The sequence below is a fragment of the Podarcis bocagei genome, assembly GCF_964188305.1.
Source record: "Podarcis bocagei genome assembly, chromosome: 7".
In the NCBI taxonomy this organism is placed as follows: Eukaryota; Metazoa; Chordata; class Lepidosauria; order Squamata; family Lacertidae; genus Podarcis; species Podarcis bocagei.
This window is the reverse complement of record NC_138132.1, coordinates 80,020,512-80,043,720: the sequence shown is the minus strand read 5'-3', so window position 1 is coordinate 80,043,720 and position 23,209 is coordinate 80,020,512. Positions and strand designations below refer to the sequence as shown.

Below are 23,209 nucleotides of genomic sequence, written 5' to 3'. Positions count from 1 at the left end.
ACCACTTCCAGCCAGGCAAAACCCCTCAAAAAGGGGACAAGGCAGGGCTAGGGAGAGGCGTGGCCAGGGGAGGCTTCTGGGGGCCACATCCAGAGGTTCAGGGGTCCACATTAGCCCCTCCAGGCCTGAGGTGCAGCCCCAACACACACACCCCTTGTTAGACTCTAGCCATAACAATAACAGCCAAGCCAATAATTGTCTGGGGGGGGCTGTGGAACAAGAGTTTTATCTGTGAAGCAATTTTCACACAGAGACGCCCACATTTGAATATGTTCCCCAGGATCCTTGCGTCAATATCAAACACGAAAAACCTGCCTTCTTAAAGTTGCTAAACCTTGTTGCTTACACCCAGTAAGGCTTTGCAAACCAACAAATCTGAACGGCGCTTGACACCCAGAAGTGAATTCCTGGCTGACAAATTGGAGACCTTTTCAGTCCCAGTGGTACTGATTCAAACCGCCTGGACTTTGTACGTGCTCAGAGGAACTCTCGTTCCTTGGTTCCCCCTAAATTGATTTTTGAATTCTGAATTTATTGTTATTCACGTTTTATACTGTATTTTATGCTGTTCTTGTTGCATCAGTTGTTTCAAATTTGTTGTTAGCAGCCCTGAGCCTGGTTTTCTGAACCGGGAAGGGCGGGGTACAAATAAAAATTTAGTATTGTTATTATTATTATTATAATTTAGGTCTCCCATACTGAGCTGCTGTTTTCCACCTAGTTCCACCTGGTAGGGATTAGGATTAGGATTAAGAACACATTTTTCCTCCTCCAAGGCTGAAGCCTGCCTTGAACGGGGAAAACTTGGACTTCTCCTGCCCCCACCCCCTTACCTTGAGAGGAAAAGGCTGTTGAAACACCCATAATCTAAGCTGCCAGACCAGGCCATGTAAACAAGAACTTCCCTTGACACTCAAGGCCTGCAGGCACTGCTGGCTGCAACCCAAAAGCTCCCTCTCTTATCACCTGGAGAGGGAGGAGCTAAGGAGTCAGTAGGGAAGAGGGAGCTACCTGTCGTTTAACCCTCCAGCTGCCAGATCCAGAAAACAACCCAAGAACGATAGGAGGAAGCAGCTACCACAATCTCCCAGCGTCTCTCCTGAATTTGATACCCCCCAGAAGATGTCTCTGGGCTAGCCAGGGTGATAGCCCAAGCCTCAGGTGAGCCAGGGTGAGGCCTCACAGATGGAACTGGACTACAACTCCCATCGGCGCCAGGTCAGGGATGGTAAAAGGAAGCTAGATTCCATCTGGAGCAGTGCCTTGGCTCTCCAGCTGGTTTTAGACTACAATTCCCATCATCCCTGACCGCCGACTCCTAACTGAACTCCATTCAATATCTTTGATAGCTTCTTCTTTAATCGAAGGCAGGGTTTCCCAAATCTGGGTCTCCAGATGGTTTTTTGGACTACAATTCCCATCATCCCTGGCCACTGGTCCTGCTAGTTAAGGATGATGGGAGTTGTAGTCCAAAAACAGCTGACCCGAGTCGGGGAAGCCCTGATCTGTACAGCCACGGTTTTCTCCTCCCTGCTTTAGAATAAAGCAGAGTTGTGATGGAGGCAGCCACGGGCAGCGAAGGCAAGTGAGGGTCTAGTTCAGGAATGGGCAAGCTGCTACGGCTGGACAACAACTCCCATCATCATCCCCAGCCAGAATAGCCAATGTTCATTGCCAAGTTGCCTTCCAGAAGCATCTGAAAAGTGACAGGTTCTCCATTGCTGTGTTAAAAGAAGGCAGAGTTGTGATGGAAGTAGCCCAGGGCAGTGAAGGCAAGTGAGGGTCTAGTTCAGGGATGGGGAGCCTGTGACTCTACAGGTGTTCCTTGACCAGCCCAAGACAGCATGACCAGTGGTCAGGGAGGACCAGTGGCAGGGCCGGATTTAGGTTTGATGAGGCCTTAAGCTACTGAAGGTAATGGGGCCCTTTTTATTATTTATTTATTTATTTATACATACATACATAGATACATAGATACATACATACATACATACATACCCCGCCCATCTGGCTGGGTTACCCCAGCCACTCTGGGCGGCTTCCAACAAAGTATTAAAATGCAGTGGTCTGTTAAACATTAACAGCTTCCCTAAACAGGGCTGCCTTCAGATGTCTTCTAAAAGCCTGGTGGTTGTTCTTCTATTTGACATCTGGCGTTCCACAAGGCAGGTGCCACTACCGAGAAGGCCCTCTGCCTGGTTCCCTGTAATTTGGCTTCTCGCAGTGAGGGAACCGCCAGAAGACCCTCGGTGCTGGACCTCAGTGTCCGGGCAGAACGATGGGGGTGGAGACACTCCTTCAGCTATACTGGACCAAGGCCGTTTAGCTGTCCTTTGTCAACAACAAATTGTCACTGGTTTTTGTGTTGCGGCGCTCATCTCGCTTTATTGGCCAAGGGAGCTGGTGTACAGCTTCCGGGTCATGTGGCCAGCATGACTAAGCCACTTCTGGCAAACCAAAACAGCGCACGGAAACGCTGTTTACCTTCCCACCAGAGCGGTACCTATTTATCTACTTGCACTTTGATGTGATTTCGAACTGCTAGGTTGGCAGGAGCAGGGACCGAGCAATGAGAGCTCACCCTGTCGTGGGGATTCGAACCGCTGACCTTCTGATCAGCAAGTCTTAGGCTCTGTGGTTTAACCCACAGCGCCACCCGCGTCCCATTTTAAATTAATAACGATACATTCCAGGCATAACCTCTGGAAAGGAAAGGTTGCCCTGAGAAACACTGCTGCCAAAAGGAGGAAGGGTGAGGCAGCTGGGATTTTCTTCCCCCCATCTCACAAATGCTCGTTTTCCGTTCTTGCTTTTTAAAAATATTATATATCTACAGTATGCATGCACGAATTTTTTTTTAGAGCCACTTACTCCGAATGCGTCTGTGAGCCCAGGTGATCTGCCGGGAAAGAAATAGACAAAAGATGGTCAGTTGGTACCCAAGAAAGCCATCAGTTCTTGTGTCACAGAATCATAGATGCTCACCTAGCAAAACCACCTGAAATACAGGAATCACAACGTATCAGATTGGTTACTATGGCTCAGAGACATAGCTGTCAACTTTCAGATTTGAAAATAAGGGATCAGCAGCCTCACCTGTCCCGGGGACAGTCTACGGGATATCTAACAATCTGGGATAGCAGCGGGAAGCAGCGGGAAAGGGTGCTGGAATAAGGGAATTTCACGCAAAAAAAGGGAAGGTTGACAGCTATGCTCAGAGGGGGTTGGAGGAAGGCCAGAGAGACCTGGGTTCGAATCCCCGTCTGGCCATGAAGCTTAATGGGATGACCTTTGTTCCACCTCAGCACTGACCTAACTCACAGGGTCGTTGTGAGGTTGAAAATGGAGGAAAGGGCAGGGCAAGCGAAGCGTCAATTCTGAACTCCCTGGTTTTAATTGAGCAAGATCGTAGGTAGGCAAACTAAGGTCCGGGGGCCGGATCCGGCCCAATCGCCTTCTAAATCCTGCCAGTGGACGGTCTGGGAATCTGCATGTTTTTACATGACTAGAATGTGTCCGTTTATTTAAAATGCATCTCTGGGTTATTTGTGAGGCATAGGAATTCATTCATTTTTTCTTCTTTTTTTCAAAATATAGTCTGGCCCCCCACAAGGTCTGAGGGACAGTGAACCGGACCCCTGCTGAAAAAGTTTGCTGATGCCTGAACAAGATACCTTTTTTAAAAAGAGGGACTGAAAATCTGAGAACAGGACATTATTGAACGGAAACCCACTCTTTAATGCAGAATCTAGATGAGCCCTTAGGTTTTAACCATTACTGGGTACTGGACCCTGAGAACTGGAAGGGTCTCTGGGCATCATCCAGACTGACCCCCACCCCAAAACCCACAAGCTGCCAGTAACCAGTAGAGGGTTGAAACTGGTTCAGAAGCCTGGTGTAGACGCGCTTACCAAGGTTCGAGTCAGAATGGGTCATAGGGACCCGGTTCTCCAGCAAAGCCTCTTCGGTCTCCCAGTCATCCAGGGGTTCAAGGTCGTCGCTGATGCTGGATCTGCGCCTCTGAGGTGGGCCCTGCACAGCCCCCCTGGTGCCCAGCTCGGTCCTGGCATTGCTGACCACCAGCCGGCCGTCCTCGTCCTCGCTGTCCTCAAAGTCAAAGGCCTCGCCCCCCTCGTCCTCCCCCTCCGTCGAGATCTCCAAAACGCCCTGCGTGGCCCCATCTCCTGGAAAGCAGAAGGGAGCAGGGGGACACACATAAATCAGCAATTTGGTGGTCTGCAGCCCTTCATTCAGAACAATGAGGGCCAGAAGCTTGCTTTATTTTTAAGGGAAAGTCCATAGCTCAAGGGTGAGAGCACGTGCTTTGCACACGGCCTAAAATCCTGGAGAGCTGCTGCCGGCCAGTGTGGGCAGCACTGAACTAGACGGACAAGTGTTCTGGTGCCCTTTAAGCAGATTCTTGTGTTCCTAGGTCCCATTTGGCTGTTTTGTTATTATTATTTCTTTATTTCATTACATTACATTTATACACTTCTTGGTTGTTGTTGGTTTTTTTTTAAAAAAGCTGTTGTTTACAAAAAGATAAAACAAGGAAATCGAGGGGGAAATGCAAGACTTTAAAAGTTAAAATGGAACTCACATCATTTTTCTAAGCGTCTGGGCAGGCTGGCCCATGAATGTTTTTGGCTGGCATTGAAAAGAACACAGCTGTGATAGGAATTTTATGGTCTTAGATATACGGTAATGTTCATAAGTGTACCATCCAAGCACATACATAGATCAGCACAGGAAGGCCAACCTGGAACCATTTTGATTCCTAAACTGAGCAAATGTTTTCTCTGCAAGGTCAAACTGGAAAAGCCTCCCCATTGTCTTTTCCTTCACAAATCCTGTCTTAAGGGTATGTCTGTGTTTGAATAGGGTGTGAGCCTGTGACCTGGCCAGGAACTAAGTACAGTGGTGCCTTGCAAGACGAAAAGAATCCGTTCTGTGATTCTCTTCGTCTAGCGGTTTTTTCGTCTTGTGAAGCAAGCCCATTGACGGATTAGCAGATTAGCGCTATTAGCGCTATTAGTGGCTTTTAGTGGCTTATCTGCTGATCGGATCAGCTGATAAGTGGCTTAGCGGCTTAGGAAAAGGGGGGGGGGAACCAGCAGGAACTCGCAAGACATTGTCGTCTTGCGAAGCAAGCCCATAGGAAATTCGTTTTGCGAAGCACCTCCAAAACGGAAAACTCTTTCGTCTAGCGAGTTTTCCGTCTTGCGAGGCATTCATCTTGAGGGGCACCACTGTATCTATCACTACAAAAGAATGGCCAGGCTCCCCAGGCAATCCAATCAAGTAACCTGCCAGACAGGAGATAAACAACAGGAGAAAAACAGTATTCAAATTTCTGTTTTAGACCGCCTTTTCTGTGATGTAGGTGTGATGTATTTGAGGGGTGGTCTTAGGTTACACCCCTTCTGTGATGTATGTATGATATTTCTGGGGGGTGGTCTTGATCTACAGGGTGGCAATTTCAAAAGTCTTCATAAGGCCTTGCATGCCATTTTTCTGGGTCCCTCCTCTCTCCTGTGGGTGAGGGGAGCACCCTGTTGCAACAGATCAATAAAGGCCAAGCCTACAGGCTGCTGTTTTGCTCCAAGTTATCCTGGTTGGTGTCTTTGTTTTTTGTCCAGGGGAGCCCTCGGATTTTTCCGTTAACACAGCACTGCTTGTTATCAATAGGTAGGGAGTTCCAAAGTGCAGGAGCTGGTTGAGCCCTTGCAAATGCAGAATGCAGAACGAGCATTATGTGGCAAATATAATAGTGCCAGTTCCAATTGAAGCATTAAAAAGGTACATAGAGATTCCTTTGTTCTCCCCATATTCCATTTTTTAAAAAAATATATATATAACCCGATAATAGTTTATTTTGCCTTGCGGCAAACGGTGAGCGCGGGGGAGTGTTTGCAAACTCAAGCCGCTGTCATTAAACAGGTTTGCAGGTGGTGGCGAGGTTTTATGCCTCCGGATTAATCCCCTGCTTTCTGGCAGGAGCTCAAGGTTAGGAGGGCGTGCTAAATTGGGAGCAGGAAGGAACCGAATACTGTGCGAGAAGCTCTGCCCTCTCTTGCCAAGTTCTAAACTGACCTGGTTGGCGATGGAAGGAAAAGGTCTTAGACTTCTGTCTGCTGATTTCACATAACCATAGAACTGTAAGCTGGAAGGTACCCCCCAAAACATCTAGCCCCACCCCCCTGCAAAGATGTTTATAACATGACGCGTAGCCTGGAGAAAGCAGCTAGAGAAAAGTTTTCCTCCATCTCTTGTAACGTCAGAAGCCACAGCCACCCACTGAAACCAAACACTGAAAGATTCAGAATGGATAAAATACCGGTAACTGTGCAGAAACAACCTAACACATTTTGCAAAGCACTTTCAAGACTTATGTGTCGACCGCTGAAAAAATACACCCAGGACCTCCCCCCCCCACACACACACTTTTATTTATATATATATATATATATATATATTATTAAGGGTTTTCTTGTTTTACAGAAGTACCGTAAGTGTAATGCCTCATGTGTCCCCCCCCCCCATGTAACATTTTTACAAATCCGTTTCATTTGTTGAGGCATTAGGGGGAGAAGAAAAGAAAAAGAAAAAAGAAGGGGGTGGAGAGAGGGAAGATGGATGGGGGTGGGGTCGGGTGGCGGTGTTTCTATTATGTTTGATGTATGTAGAGTTGGTGTCAGCGTTGCTTGTGTTGTTCACTTGTGTTCCTTTGGTGTTTGTTTGTTTGTTTGTTTGTTTGTTTGTTTGTTTGTTGTTTCAGCAGCACCAACGAGGACTAGAAAATTGCTTTATATCTGCAGGAAAGCTCAGTTTCCCTCTGAACTGCTGGAACATATTCTGCGTCACCTGGGTGGTGGGGTGTGTGTCAGTAACCTAGACATCTGCCCCTGCCCCCATCTTTTTATTTTAAAAATGAAATAAAAATCAGAAAGGTGTCGCTATTTGATGAGGAGTAGAGCAAAGATCAGGTAGACCGGAAGTTGGTGGAGTGAGATTTATAGAAGTTTGGAAAACTGACAGAAAGTACCACCTTCTTTTGGAACCCAAATATTAACACCTAAAGCCGTAACAACTCTGCAAGTAGTTTAAGGAACTGAAGAGAATATAAGAAGTGCATTTGCCATCTTGTTTACAAGCGTGCATCCACCAAATCTTGATGATAGATATAGATAGAAGATAGATAGATAGATGATAGATAGATAGATAGATAGATAGATAGATAGATAGATAGATAGATGATAGATAGATAGATGATAGATAGATAGATGATAGATAGATAGATAGATGATAGATAGATAGATAGATAGATAGATGATAGATAGATAGATAGATAGATAGATAGATAGATAGATAGATGATAGATAGATAATAGAGAGGTAGGTAGGGAGAGAGAGAGAGAGAGAGAGAGAGAGAGAGAGAGAGAGAGAGAGAGAGGATAGATAGATGATAGATAGATAGATAGATAGATAGATAGATAGATAGATAGATAGATAGATGATAGATAGATAGATAGATGATAGATAGATAGATGATAGATAGATAGATGATAGATTGATAGATGTGATAGAGCGAGAGAGAGGTAGATAGATATAGAGATAGATAGATAGATAGATAGATAGATAGATAGATAGATAGATGGTAGATAGATAGATAGATAGATAGATAGATAGATAGATAGATAGATAGATCTAAATATAGTTAACTGTGTCTTGAAAGAATTTCATCTCCTGGCAGATCTTTTACTTAGCTAATTTTGTTGTCAAATAAAACCTTTTCCCTCCTTAACATCCCTAAGTCTCCAAGTACCAGAGTTTTCTTTAGAAAAAGCAGAAATAGCCAGAAGTAGAGTAAGAGGACATGCCTCAGTGACAGTACCTATTGAAGACGGTTGGGGTGGTTGAGAGGTGGCCATCTCCTTTTCTCTCTGTCTGTGTGTCTGTCTGTCTCTCAACCACTGTTTCCTGACGTTTCTCTCCCGGAGCCTTTCCCTGCTGTTTTCCTAAGCGGAAGGGGGGAAAAGAAATTTGTTCAGGTGGGACTCTGTTCTTCCAGGAAGCAAATCCCCCAATCTTATTTCCCCCTAATGCTTTCCCCCATCCAAGACTGTTGCTACAGTTCCTGCTTCCCTGCCTGGGAACCCCAGAGTCTGCATCAGGCGGAAAGGTGATAGTTGCAGAATACAGTGGTACCTCAGATTACATATGCTTCAGGTTACAGACTCCGCTAACCCAGAAATACTGCTTCAGGTTAAGAACTTTGCTTCAGGATGAGAACAGAAATCGTGCGGCAGCGGCACAGCAGTAGCAGGAGGCCCCATTAGCAAAAGTGGTGCTTCAGGTTAAGAACAGTTTCAGGTTAAGTACGGACCTCCAGAACGAATTAAGTGCTTAACCCGAGGTACCACTGTATATGCATCCAATGTTCTTTTGTGATCTGGGCAATTTCCACTCAATATCCTTCCAGACACAGCTGCAAAGGTTACTCAGGAACCAAAACAAGGCCTTCCAGCCCTTGCATGTTCTTTCCCCCAAGAGGGCTAGGAACTTAGATTTTCCTAGGAAAGCTAGAAAATTAAGGATGGGGTCTTATCCCACCCTCCTAAATACAGTACATGCATGAAGCTGTCATAAGAGACCCCATTGACCGAGTTTCTGTAACACCTATCTGGATTGCGAGATGAGGCTATCAGACCTCCTATGAGAACACAGGAATTTGCCCAAGTCAGACCCATGGCTCTATAAAACTCAGTACAGTACTGTCAACACTGACTGGCAGCAGGGTTCCAGGCAGGGGTCTTCCCCCAACCCTACCAGGAGATGTTGTTGGAGACTGAACGTGGAACCCTCTGCACCCTACAGGGTTTGGAATGCATAGATGACGGAGAGGAAATCGCATCTCGTATCAAGGATTTGGAGAACCCGATCACTGGCCAATCCTACCCTTCGTGGCTGGCATTCTGCTAACCAACTGCACCTCTGGGCAAAATGAATCCCACAAAATCAGCCCAGGAGGTGGGGCCTCGCCCAACCAGCATTCTATCGCTTATCAAGGCACTTCCAGATTAGCCCAGAGGAAGGCCCTCTAAACTTCGGAACTCACTGCCACAGGAAACAGGGGTGGCCACCAACTTGGATGGCTTTAAAAGAGGATTAGACAAATTCACGGAAGAGGTGAGGGCTATCCATGGTTACTAGCCACAATGACTAGGTTTTACCTCCACAGTCAGAGGCAAGGATGCTTCTGAATGCCAGTTCCTGGAAACTTTTATTATTATTATTTAACATAATTATTACAAAATACAAGCAAAATACTGCAAATACATACATACATATATATTTCATATAAGCACACATATAAAAAAAGAACAAAAAAGAAAAAAGGAAGAAAAGAAAAAAGAAAAAAATAAGGAGAAAAAGAAGTAGAAGAAAAATTGGAAGAAGTTTATTCTACAAGTATCTCAATAATAAAATTTCATTGATTGACTTCCATCGCTTACACTGCACTTCCTATATACATTTTAAGCAAAATTGTATTTGTTATTCCATATTTTCCCCATACAATCTCATACAAATATTCTAATCAATAAGTTTTCTAAATCGTTCATAAATCATAAAACACAGCCAACACCTTACACTTGATCTTTGTCTACATAAATAATCATTTAAGCACTTCCATTGTTTCTGGATTATGTTTTTTGGTTTTTGTCTTATCAAATCAGTCAGCTTTGCTAATTCCAAGTATTTGCATAATTTATTCAACCATTCTTGTTTGGTTGGAACGTAATTCCCTTTCCAATTATTGGCTATTATGGCTATTAACATTCTCGCTGCTGCTGTCGCATACAAGAAAATATTAATTTTTAATTTTTTTAAAAAAAATGACAAGATGCCAGTTCCTGGAAACTTGGGGCGGGGGGGGGGATCCCTCTTGTACTTGGGTCCTGCTGCAGGCATTCTTTGGGGAAACCTTGGTGGCCACTGTGAGAACAGGAGGCTGTGCCAGACTTACAAATTCTAGATCAATTAACCATTTCCACCGCTTATTTTTGCAAGGGGGCGAGGGAGGATGTAAGTCTGCGAATTTTCCTCCATCGCAGACTCACTCGCCGGAGCCAGATGGTGGGTGTTGGTTTTTTTAAAAAGAAGCAAACCTCAGTAAGCTTTAGAGCAAATCCGTCAGGTGGTGAGCATATGGAAGCTGTCAAGAAACAAGTAGGACTCTTGGTATATCATGGAGCCACGAGATCTGCGGGTCGACAGATTCAACAAGGCTTCCTGATGCCCAGCCTCCATTATATACAGTGGTACCTTGGTTCTCAAACGCCTTGGTACTCAAACAACTTGGAACTGAAACACTGCAAGCCCAGAAGTAAGTGTTCCGGTTTGCAAACTTTTCTCAGAAGCTGAATGTGCTCCGTTTTGAGTGTTACGCTTCCAATTTGAGTGCCACACTTCCATTTTGAGTGTTATGCTGAGGTCTGTCTGTTTTTGCTATTTATTTTGCATTTTTGTGGCTTTTTTGTTTTGCTTTTGTGACTGTGTGGAACCCAGTTCAGTTATTGATTGATTGATTGATTGATTGATTGTGTGACTGCAGTACATTAATTGATGCTTTCGTTTTATGGCTCAATGGTCTCGTTAGATAGTAAAATTCATGTTAAATTGCTGTTTTAGGGGTTGTTTTTAAAAGTCTGGAACAGATTAATCCATTTTGCATTACTTTCTACAGGAAAGCATGCCTTGATTTTGGAACACTTTGGTTTTGGAACAGACTTGCGGAACAGATTAAGTTTGAGAACCAAATTACCACTGTATATTGTTTTAAAATGGGCATTGCTTGCTCTAGATAACTGGATGCCCTTTAGAGTTTCCTCTCCTGGCCAAGCCAATATTTCACTTTCCCAACAGGAGAAAAATGTTTGTCCACATTCTGTTGCTGGGAGTTCTCCTCTCCTCCCAGGGGATGAGAACACCCAGGAACATCACAGGGAGGCTTGGCCAATGGCTAGGAAAGACGTGTTGCAGGAATGCAACAATAAAATCCGCATTGTTTTGACAGTGGGAATGCAAATACTGTATATGATAGGTCACGTCACATCTGACTGCAAATTCCCACATAGACAGGCCTTTCTTCTAGTTCCAATGCAAGAGTATTTTGTTTGTGTGGTTGTATATGTTTGTACACGTGTGTGTGTGTGTGTGTGTGTGTGTGTGTGTGTGTGTGTATACACACCCCTGCCCATGCACCCAGACTATACATTTTGCTTAACATTCACCCTTTATTTGGCTTTATTCATTTGTTCATCAAAAAAGCATTCATAAAGCACGTTTTTTAAAAAAATCTCTCAGCAGTGTACAACATTTAATAAAACGGAGCAATGCTGTTAAAATCCAAAATGTAAAGTATGAAAGACAAATATAAAAGCACATAAAATAAATAAGGCCAGGAATCCAGGGGAAACAAACCACAATTATTTTCATGGGTCAGGGTCTTTCCAAGACACCTGAAACAATGGATGGATCCTACTTCACTTATTAAACAACCATTATTATTGCTGTTAATTAACAGCAATAATAATAATTGTTTAATTACTCAGTGTCTCAGCACAGGCAAAGTGTCTCGGGTTCAGAAGTGGGCGTGGTCAGGAGTAAAAGTGGGTGGGGCAATAGGCAGAAGGTTGGTGGTTCAAGTCCACCCCAGGATTCCTGCACTGCAAGAGGTTGGGCTAGATGACACTGATACGGAAGGGGGGGGCATGTCTTCTTCACCTCCTTCTTCGCTACAATATATAAATTTATTGTCAATGTCAAAAGGGACTAAAATCTATAAAATTCATAGAAAATCAACGTGCCAATTTGCTCAGTTTCTCTAGGACCCTATATGACACCTCCCCTGTCCTCCATAATCCCTCAAGCAAGGTGTCAGGACCCTAATCCTGTCAAATCACTCTGCCAAGCCTTTCCTCCGGGCAATGCCAGGTGGCAGACCATGCATACATGGACCATTGTCTTCTCATCACCGGTACTCAGGATGTGCTTATCTGCGCATATCTCCCGCTCTGCATAATCCCCCCTCCCTCCTCCATATGTTAATCCTGTGTATCCCAACCTCTTCTTAATGTATTCATGATGTAATCTGTGTAACCCAAACTCTTCTTAATGTATTCATGATGTAACTGGGATGTATTTTGCACTGTATTCTGGGACATGGAGGGAAATTTCAAAAGTTCATGTCACCCCTTTCTCGCTGTTCAATCTCGTCTTGAACCTGTTGCGCAATAAACTTGGATCTTCTGCAGCTTGCTCCTGTCTCCGGCGGAGCTCATTTTCTTCCGCAGGGACCCGCGGACTTAGTCCGACGAGCTGGGTGGCAGAGTAGCCTCGCACCCAGATTTTACCGTAACAACACTTAGGGTTCCCTCCAACTCTACCATTTTATGATTCTATGATTTCAGCCAAGCAAAAGCCAAAGATTTCTCCACACACTCTCTCACCCGTTTCCCCCCCCCCTCTCTCTTTCCTCTGTTCAGAAGCCTGATAACACTTCAGGGATGCATCTCAGCCAAGCAAAAGTATCTGAGGAGAGTTCAGATCTGGGCCACTGAGGGGGTGTGGATTTGGGACAACGGGAGTGGCTTGGAGAGAGTCCTGTGGGCCAGATTGAGAGGGCCAGGGGGCCACATTCAGCCTGTGGGCTGGAGATTCTTCTTCCCTGGTTCAACACCTCCCGTTCAATCCCACCTTTGGGCCGGCGATTAAATCTTTAACCTCTCTCCCTGTGCCGCCTCCGGAAAAGAGATCTCTCATTTCGTTTCAGATCATTTGGCTGTCAGGAGGGGCAGGCAGCAAAGAGAGAACTCCCGACAACACACAAATCTTTAACTGGAGAAACCAAACATCTCCGGGAGCCAAGAATGTCCACATGACCAGCAATTGCTCCCAGCAATGAGACATTTCTTTCGCCGGGAGAGAACAGCCCAAACTTGCTCAATCTCCAGCGTTGTGTGTCAACATTGCCCAAACCACAACAGAGAAACAGAGACTGTCAGAAAAGCCTGGCTGCTGGATCGAGCCAAAGGTCCCATCCTGTTCTCCATATTTTTCGCCAAAAACAATACGGCGAAGAGATACCTGTCCCAATGTCAATCAGCAGGGAGTTCCGAAGATTCCACATGAAAGAATGATTTCTCGCAAGGGCAGAACGAATGTTATACAGTGGTACCTCGGGTTAAGTACTTAATTCGTTCCAGAGGTCCGTTCTTAACCTGAAATTGTTCTTAACCTGAAGCACCACTTTAGCTAATGGGGCCTCCCGCTGCCGCCGCGCCACTGGAGCACGATTTCTGTTCTCATCCTGAAGCAAAGTTCTTAACCTGAAGCACTATTTCTGGGTTAGCAGAGTCTGTAACCTGAAGCGTATGTAACCTGAAGTGTTTGGATTTGATATCCCGCTTTATCACTACCCGAAGGAGTCCCAAAGCGGCTAACATTCTCCTTTCCCTTCCTCCCCCACAACAAACACTCTGTGAGGTGAGTGAGACTAAGAGACTTCAGAGAAGTGTGACTAGCCCAAGGTCACCCAGCAGCTGCATGTGGAAGAGCGGGGAAGCGAACCCGGTTCCCCAGATTACAAGTCTACTACTCTTAACCACTACACCACACTGGCTCGTATGCAACCCAAGGTACCACTGTATGTGACTCTAGTTTTAAAATGCGAGGGGTGTGAATATTGAACCGGCCGCCTGGGCATAATTGGGGCACGGCGATCGTTCAGATAGAGAGGTGATATAAAAGCCATCTTCAAATTCCTGAAGGGCTGTCACATGGAAGATGGCGCAAACTTGCTTTCTGCTGCTCTGGAGGGTAGGACTCAAACCCAGTGGCGTAGCGTGGGTTCTCAGCACCCGGGGCAAGGCAAGTAATTTGTGCCCCCTAACCCGTGGATTTTAGCACTCGAGTCTCTTCCGCGCGCCCCCCAGATGTTGCGCCAGGTGCGGCAGGCCCCCCCTGCACCCCCCACGCTACGCCACTGCTCCCACCACAAGTCTTCAGGACAGCCATCCGAAGGCTGGCGCGGGGAGAAGGTCTCTCCACCCCACCGCCAGGCTTCGGAGCAGCCTTCCGAAGCCTGGCGGTGGGAGGAGGTCTCTCCGCCCCACTGCCAGGCTTCGGAGGAGCCTTCCGAAGGCTGGCGGTGGGGCGGAGAGCCCTCCTCCCGCCGCCAGGCTTTGGAGCAGCCTTCCGAAGGCTGGCGGTGGGGCGGAGAGCCCCCCTCCCGCTGCCAGCCTTCGGAGCATCCTTCCGAAGCCTGGCGGCGGGAGGAGGTCTCTCTGCCCCACCGCCAGGCTTCGGAGGAGGTCCGAGGACAGTGGGGAAGACGCGCTGCGCTTCCCCGCTATCCCAGAGATTTCCCTATGGACTTTTGTCTTGCGAAGGGCCGGCCAAACGCGCCCCCCCAGTGTTGCGCCCGGTGCGGCCGGCACCCCTGGCACCCCCCACGCTACGCCACTGCTCAAACCAATGGCTTCAAGTGGCGAGGAAGGAGACAGTGAGAACCGTTTGACAGAGGGACGGACTCCCTTGTGAGTTTGTGGACTCCCTCCTTCCTTGGTGGTTTTTAAGCAGAGGTTGGATGGCCATCTGTCATGGATGCTTTAGCTGAGATTCCTGCACTGCAGGGGGTTGGACTAGATGACCCTTGTGGGTGTGGTGGAAATGTAAGGTAGGAAAAGAATTTTGGGAAACGATATATAATGAGTTGGAAAAAATGTTTAAAATAAAAAACAAAACCGAAGCCTTCCTTTTAGGAATTCTTGGTGCCGAAATATCAAGGGAGCAGAAAAGACTATTTATGTGTGTGACCACGGCAGTGGGGACGTTATTGGTCCAGAGATGGCAAGAAGATAAAGTCCCTACCAGAGAAGAATGGCAGATCAAGTGGATGGACTATGCCAAAATGGCTAAAATGACCAGAAGAGTCAGAAATCAGAAAGACCAAAATTTTAGTAAGGAATGGGGGAAATTTATCTTAAAAATCATTGTAAACAGTAGGATTGGAATATCACTTGTAGTTTAATGATGAATTTTGGGCACAATGGAGAGTTTAAAGATTTTGGATTACAGTGGTACCTCGGGTTACATACGCTTCAGGTTACTGACTCTGCTAACCCAGAAATAGTGCTTCAAGTTAAGAACTTTGCTTCAGGATGAGAACAGAAATCGTGCTCCAGCGGCACAGCAGCAGTAGGAGGCCCCATTAGCTAAAGTGGTGCTTCAGGTTAAGAACAGTTTCAGGTTAAGAACGAATTAAGTTCTTAACCCGAGGTACCACTGTATCATAAAAGATGCAGGAGGAAATGATTAACAATAGGACCCACAAAGGGGAAGAGGGGAGTCCAGGAGATTATATGGAATCTTGTTTGTATGTTGTATGTTCGATATGTGACTGTAAAAATTTAATCTGAAAAACCAAATAAATAAATAAATAAATAAATAACACCCTTGGGGTACCTTTCAAGTCTACAATTCTAGGATTCTATGGTCTAATAGTAATACCTTGAATTTGGGCTTGTAGCTGGATGCCAGCTTACCAGAAGATGCATCTGTTTTGACCGCTGTGAGAACAGGATACTGTGCTCAGCAGAGTTTGGCCTGAATCAGCGTTGAGGCCGCTGGGCTAGTCATGCGAAAAGGCTCCCTTCAACTCCCATCCCTGAGGCTTTTCTGAGCCACCTTGGAACAATCAGCTGAATAATATACATTTTTTCCTTCACCGCCTCCTCCTCCCCTCACAGCTAAAGAAAAAAGAGCCCCACCCTCTCCGGCACTCAGGCTTCCAGTCACGCTGCCTGAACCATCACAGAGAAGGCAGAGAGCCTAGGAAACCATTACGACACCCGTCCCAGATTGGGAGGGTAACAAGGAGAACTCGCCAAGAGGCCATGGAGCAACAAATGGCAGATCAGATCGGATTTCGCTTCAGAAAACAGTAAGGAGCTCCTCCTCTTCAGTTCTGCCTCAAAGGCAGCACTGAGCGTGCATTAAATGTCATCGCGCACCCCAGCATGTGCAGCACACAGCTGGGAAAGCCAAGAGTGCCCCTGAGCATGTACAGATCTCAGCTTGCTGCACTGCCTGCAAACCATGGCCTGCTCCCCAACAGCCTTCTCTAGCCTGCCTGACCTCCAAATATTTCGGGCAGATCCGCACTGTACGCTTGAATCATGCCCGATGCACATCTGAGTCACCCAACCTCCCCTCCCCCCCCCACAAATACTCCTGGAAACCATAGTTTTCCTCCCCACAGAACTCCTGTTTCCAGCACCCTTCACAAACTATGATTCACACGCTCTGCATTTAATTGTATTCGATGTACAGTGGTACCTCTGGTTACATATGCTTCAGGTTACATACGCTTCAGGTTACAGACTCCGCTAACCCAGAAATAGTACCTCGGGTTAAGAACTTTGCTTCAGGATGAGAACAGAAATCGGGCAGTGGCAGGCCCCATTAGCTAAAGTGGTGCTTCAGGTTAAGAACAGTTTCAGGTTAAGAACGGACCTCTGGAACGAATTAAGTACGTAACCAGAGGTACCACTGTACGTTTTAAGCACATGACTTCTTGGGAACTGCAGTTTGCGGAACGGGAACGCCGGGAGAGGAAAACGACAGTTCTCAAGATTCATTTGTGGGGAAGCCATGTGCTTAAAAAACCCTGTATTTGAATGTACTTCAAATGCAGAGTGTGAGTCTGCCCTACGACTCCCATCCTCACCCCGACTCTTGACTACGCTGCCTGGGGCCGATGGGAGTTGTAGTCCAACAACTCCCCGAGGGCGCCAGGTTGCAGAAGGCTGAGCTACAATTTTGAACTTAATTAATAGGCCAGCAAGTGGATGTGTGGTGTTCCGGGGGGGGGGGGGGTTACCTAGGCAGGAACTAGATCCCTGCCCCACTAACTAGAACCGCAAAGTTTAAGCAGAGGCAGCCCTGTGGCTCTTTGGTACTGTCTCCTGGGGCCGACAGATCTGTGCCCTTTGCAGATGGCTGCCCTCAGAAGCCCCATCTTCCTCTTCCTCTACACAGTTCCCACTGCTGCTATTTATATGTATGTATGTAAATATATATACGGGACGTGGGTGGCGCTGTGGGTTAAACCACAGAGCCTAGGACTTGCCGATCAGAAGGTCGGCGGTTCAAATCCCCGTGATGGGGTGAGCTCCCGTTGCTCGGTCCCTGCTCCTGCCAGTTCAAAAGCACGTCAAAGTGCAAGTAGATAAATAGGTACCGCTCCGGCAGGAAGGTAAACGGCGTTTCCATGCGCTGCTCTGGTTCGCCAGAAGCGGGTTAGTCATGCTGGCCACATGACCTGGAAGCTGTATGCCGGCTCCCTCGGCCAATAAAGCGAGATGAGCGCCGCAACCCCAGAGTCGGCCACGACTGGACCTAATGGTCAGGGGTCCCTTTACCTTAAATATATATACACACATACACATACACATTTCAAAGGCAGTACCTCCATAAAATGGGTTTTTGCCACCCATTAGGTATATTCCGAGCGTAAGAAAAGCCTGATGGATCAGGCCAGTGGCCCATCATGTTCAACACTATCTTTTCACAGTAGCCAAGCAGATGCCCCAAGCAGAGACCCACAAATGGGACACGGGTGCAAGAACCCTCTGCCCCTCCTGCAGCTTCCAGCAACTGGTATTCAGAAGCATTGCTGCCTCCAGCCATCCTGGGCTAGTGACAATCAATGGTCTGAATTTGCCCAGCCCTCTTTCAAAGCAATCCTGTGTCCTGTGGCAGGGAGTTCCAGAGTTTAACTTGTGCAAAGAAGAACTTTTTCTCTGAGTCTTCCAACTTTGAAACAGGGATCCATACCCTCCAGCATTTCTCCGACGGAAATAGGGACGTCCTGTTCCATAATGATAATTATGGTAATTTCATGATTTATACCCCACCCATTTTACTGGTTGCCCCAGCCACTCCGGGTGGCTCCCAACACATATTAAAAACACAATGAAACAGTAAACTTCCCTGCCTTCAGGTGTCTTCTAAAAGTTGTGCTTATCTCCTTGGCTAGGGGTTTGTATAATCCATAGCCTCCAACTTTCTCCAATGGAAACAGGCACGTCTTAAGGAAAAACAGGACATTTCGGGGTCAAATCAGAAACCGGGACTGTCCCTCAAAAACAAGGACACTTGGTGGGTCTGCCAAGATAACACCCAGCAAACGACAGCATGGCTGAGGGGGAGATTTGAACCCTGGTCTCTCCCAGGCCCTTGTCTCACACTTTGTTTCGCCTGCAGATCAAGCAGCTGGAAAATAAGGACACTTATGTCCCTAGAAAATAGGAACATTTAGAGGGTCTGGGGACCTTCCACACACAAAAAACAGCGGCCTTACCCATGAGGTGCGGCCACCCCCTGTGGAATCTTAGAACCATGGGGTTGCAAGGTGCCCTAGTGGTCATCTACTCTTCTTCAGGATCTCTAATACAGCGTCTTGAAAAAATGTCTGTTCAGTCCATTAAAAGGTTTTTTAAAAAGTAAAGGGCCCCTGGAGGGATGCGGGTGGCGCTGTGGGTTAAATCACAGAGCCTAGGACTTGCCGATCAGAAGGTCGGCAGTTCGAATCCCCTGACGGGGTGAGCTCCCGTTGCTTGGTCCCTGCTCCTGCCAACCTAGCAGTTTGAAAGCACGTCAAAGTGCAAGTAGATAAATAGGTACCGCTCCAGCGGGAAGGTAAACGGCGTTTCCGTGTGCTGCTCTGGTTCGCCAGAAGTGGCTTAGTCATGCTGGCCACATGACCCAGAAGCTGTACGCCGGCTCCCTCGGCTGATAAAGCGAGATGAGTGCCGCAACCCCAGAGTCGGTCACGACTGGACCTAATGGTCAGGGGTCCCTTTACCTTTACCTTTAGAGGGCCCCTGGATGGTTAAGAAGTAGTAGAAGAAGAGTTTGGACTTGATATCCCACTTTTCACTCCCCTTAAGGAGTCTCAGAGCGGCTAACAATCTCCTTTCCCTTCCTCCCCCACAACAAACACTCTGTGAGGTAAGTGAGGCTGAGATACTTCAGAGAAGTGTGACTAGCCCCAGTCAAAGGCAACTATGGGGTTGCAGCACTCCTCTTGCTTTCAGGCCGAGGAAGCCAGTGTTTGTCCACAGACAGCTTTCCGGGTCATGTGGCCAGCAGGACTCAACCGCTTCTGGCGCAACGGAACGCCGTGACGGAAACCAGAACGCATGGAAATGCCATTTACCTTCCCACCGCAACTGTACCTATTTATCTACTTGCACTGGTGTGCTTTTAAACTGCTATGTTGGCAGGAGCTGGGGCAGAGCAATGGGAGCTCACTCTGTCACGGGGATTTGAACCGCCGACCTTCCAATCGGAAGCCCAAGAGGCTCAGTGGTTTAGACCACAGCGCCACCCGGGTCCCTGGGTGGTCCATGAAGGTGAATAGGGCACTGTGCCCTGCACCCCCAACCTCAGCCAACCCCTGCCTGCCTGCCTCCTTACTTACATCCAGTCCTGGGGCGATGGCCCTTTCTGTCTTTCCTCCTCTTCAGTCTCAGGCTTGCCCTTGAAGAACTCAGCAGGAGGATGGCGGACTAAACCAGGATGCCAGTCACTGCCTCTGAATCTGCCTACTGCTGCTTTCCACCCCACCATCTGCCACTGGTCCAGCACCTGCTATTAAAAATATATATCTCCAAAGTCAAGGAGAGCTCCTCATCTTCCAAGCGAGTGTCTTCCACTGCCAAACGACTCTTAAGAAAAGTTTCTCTTAATGCTTAACCAAAAGCCACTTCCCCTGAAATTTGCACCTGCTGGCTCAAGTTCCTGCTTCGTTGGAGCAACGGAGACCAAAAGTCTACTGCAACTTCTGCCCTTCAGAGATCAGGAGGCCAAGGTTGTGTTTCCCCGAAATCTTCTCCTCTCCAGTCTAAAGCACAATCACAGGACCCCATTTCCCAAGACCCTTTAATGCTAGATCTATGTGGAAATCAATGCAATCCTTTTAAACCCAGAGAGGGGAAGTGTTGGGAAAGGAGAAACTAAAGATCAGAACGGCTGGAATGAGGTGTCGGAGACTGTCGATTTCAGATTCTCAGGGGGGTTTTTTAACATAAGATCTCGCCAGATCAGGCCAGTGGCCCACCTTGTCCAGCACCCTTTGGTCAAACCAGGTGCCCCAATGGGAAACACACAAGCAGGATTCGAACGCAAGAGCCGTCTCCCCACACCCCACAGTTTCCAGCAACTGGTATTCAGAACCGTGGAAGCAGATCTTAGCCATCCCGGCTAGTAATCATCGACAGTCCTCTCCTCTTTGAATTTGTCCAAACCTCTTTCAAAGCCATCCAAGTTGGGAGCCATCCTTGCATCCTGTGGGAGGGAGTTCCACAGTCTAACTCTGGGCTGCATGAAGAAGGACTTTCCTTTACTCGTCCTGAACTAATATGAAAGCTTGGTTCTGTTTGCTTCAGCCGGAAACGGAGACCAAGGATCCCTGCCCCCACAACAGGTGTCAATTTACTCAGCAGTGCCAAGCTGCCTACTGTTGAGTCACCGAGCTCAGTACTGTTTGCACTGACTGGCAGCAATGAACCTCTGAGTTTCCAGGCAGGGGACACTCCCAGCCCTATGCAGAGATGCTGTTGAACCAGGGCCTTCTGCACTCCTAGCAGATGCTCTGCCGTTGAGGTTCCAACTTTTTCCCAGACACTTAATCTGCGCACATTTGAGTTCTACTTGAATGGTCCTCTTCGCATTCCTTTGCCATTTTACCCTCTTGTTTACACTTTATTTCATTCATTCATTTGCCCTCTGCACCCATAGGTGCATATATACAGGTCTGTCAAATAAGGGTAACGCATTACTCGTCTGACGGTGTGACTTAAATCCCCATAAGGTTTAATCAATCTGTTAGTCACCATCAAGCCAATAATTTCAAGCACATTTTGTAAGTGGAGGTGCCATGGACCGCTCTCATGTTGTAGCTTCGTGTGATCTAACTACAGGTCCTTTAGTTTCTTAAGGGTTTGGGGAATTTCAACTCTGTGAGGGGTAAACTACAGTTCCCGGAATTATTTTGGGAGGTGGAGCCATGTGCTTTAAACATCCCTTAAACGTTTGGTGTGAATTCAAATTTCCGCAATCTATGCCATCGTTTCTTGTTGCCCCAGAACAACCCTGTTCCTTCCTCACTTATTCATTGTCCCTTTAAAAGTCTATCTCTCGCTCTGGGGCTTCATCACCACTTTTCCTGGGTAGGGAGCACTGCGCCCAAGTATCCCCCCCCCATGGGGTGTTCAGGCATGCCACCTGGCCGTGGCTCCCTCCATCACCTGAATTCCCCCATCCCCTGAAACTCGCCCGCAGAACTCCCCTCTGTCCCCAAAGCGCACACTCGTGCCCCCCAAAAAACACATCCAGAAATGCAAAAAAAAAATCACATTCATCTCTGCACACACTCCCCTTCCTCGCTTTCTCTCTCCCCCCCCATCCCAAGACAGATTGATTTACATGCACCCCAGCAGGGTTATATATAAACCGAGTCTCCGTCAAGCGCCCGTCAATTCTGCTGACCTCGCAAAGGTCACCAACGTCCCATTGGCCTTGCAGGGGGTGCATTATATGGTGGCGTGGGGCTTAACCTTTCCGCAAGTGGCAGGAGGCGGGGGTAATTTTCCGAAACGGCTTTTTTTAAAAAAAATTCTAGCCTTGCTTTTATGCACCAAATGCGAGGGCATTTTGGGGGGCACGTTCTGCCACGTGCAGACACCCTCTTTTATGGTCCCATCTTAAAAATCTTGGAAAGGGGAGGAGAGAGAGAAGGCAATTTGGGGAGGTTTGTTTTGGGGGAGAGAGAGAGAAAGGAACCACATGGTCTCGGTCCATATTGCCGGCCGGATCTAGCCTCCGAGTGGCCTTCCCAGAAAGGAGTCTGGAAAGGTCAAAGAGGGGGGGTCAGTCCACTTACCCCCCGCAGCTCTCGCTGCTCTTTGTTGCGATGTTACAAAGAAGCGGTCTGTGGCAGCAGCCCCACGGTGTGGCTTGGGAGCCCAGCGCCTTCCTCTCTCCGCCGCCACTCCATTCTCAGAGGGCGCATGGTTGAGTCCGGCTAAGCCTCCTTGCCACTGCCTGGCCTTCCGTCCATTGCTGGAAAGGAGATCTTAGGCCTTGTCCGAATTGTGACCGATGTGGTACTCGGTCCAGATGGCACACAGAGAGAGAGGCAGGGAGGGAGCTGCCTCCAACCGCCCCCTCTCTCGGTCACTAGGAGCAGCCGAGAGCTACCAGCTGATCCCAGAGCTCTGAGGCTCCCCCCTATAGCAGCCGTGGGCCTCTCCGCCTCTCTCCAGGCTCCATAGAGGTTCTTCGGCCATGAATATTCAGGAGGAGAGGGAGGCTGGACCACAGAAGCCTCACGTCAGAGGACAGAGGTGGAAGGTCTCTGCACAAGCCACCGCTCTCTTCCCCACTTTCTCTCGCTCTCTCTTTCCTCAAAGAAGGCCCGGCGAACGCAAAAGGCTGCGAAACAACAGTTTGGCACTTGGTTGGGAGGGGACCCTGAATTTTGCAGTTCACAGACCCTCCAAGTGTCCTGAATTTTCCAGGGACAGTCCCAGATTTACAGGAGCTGTCCCGGTTTCTTATTTGATCCCAGAATATCCCGCTTTTCCTTAGGACGTCCCTATTTTCACTGGAGAAATACTGGAGTTATACGGGGTCCCCGAGACAAGGAGATCAATAACTAGACAAGCTTTAGAAGAAATCTGAAGGCAGCCCTGGAAAAGGAAGGGGTTTTTTGTTTGTGTTTGTGTTTGTTGTATTGTATTTGTTTTCTTCTTCTTCTTCTTTATTTTGACAAAGTAATCATAAATAAATAAGAGTGAAAAGAAAAATGGTGAAGTTTTTTAATGTTTCGTTCTGTTTTTATATATGTTGGAAGCCGCTCAGAGTGGCAGGGGAAACCCAGTCTGATGATGATGATGATGATGATGATGATGATTATTATTATTATTATTATTATTATTATTATTATACAAGGCATCCCTATTTCATCAGAGAAATGTTAAAGTTAAGTACGAACCCCATGTTTGATGTATCGATTACTGGTTTTGTGGGGCGCTGGAAAAACGTGGGGGTTTCACTGCAAACACTGTAAAAAAAACACA

General features: G+C 47.3%; 1 protein-coding gene across 4 annotated transcripts in view; it reads right to left on the bottom strand.

Annotated features, from left to right (window-relative positions):
* ARHGEF10L (Rho guanine nucleotide exchange factor 10 like) overlaps positions 1-22,301 on the bottom strand; it is a 130,748-nt gene extending 108,447 nt beyond the window's left edge. For 3 of the 4 annotated variants that reach the window (XM_081202927.1, XM_081202929.1, XM_081202930.1), the window contains exons 1-4: positions 15,608-15,634; positions 7,894-8,017; positions 3,912-4,184; positions 2,872-2,899 (exon numbers count right to left, since the gene is read on the bottom strand). In XM_081202927.1, coding sequence (XP_081059053.1) covers positions 2,872-2,899; positions 3,912-4,184; positions 7,894-8,017; positions 15,608-15,619 — 437 coding nt within the window. In that variant the 5' untranslated portion in view covers positions 15,620-15,634. Of the gene's footprint in view, positions 1-2,871; positions 2,900-3,911; positions 4,185-7,893; positions 8,018-15,607; positions 15,635-22,011 lie in introns of those variants that run through there. The other variant, XM_081202928.1, reaches the window with a different exon arrangement.
* Between the last annotated feature and the right edge of the window lie 908 nt (positions 22,302-23,209).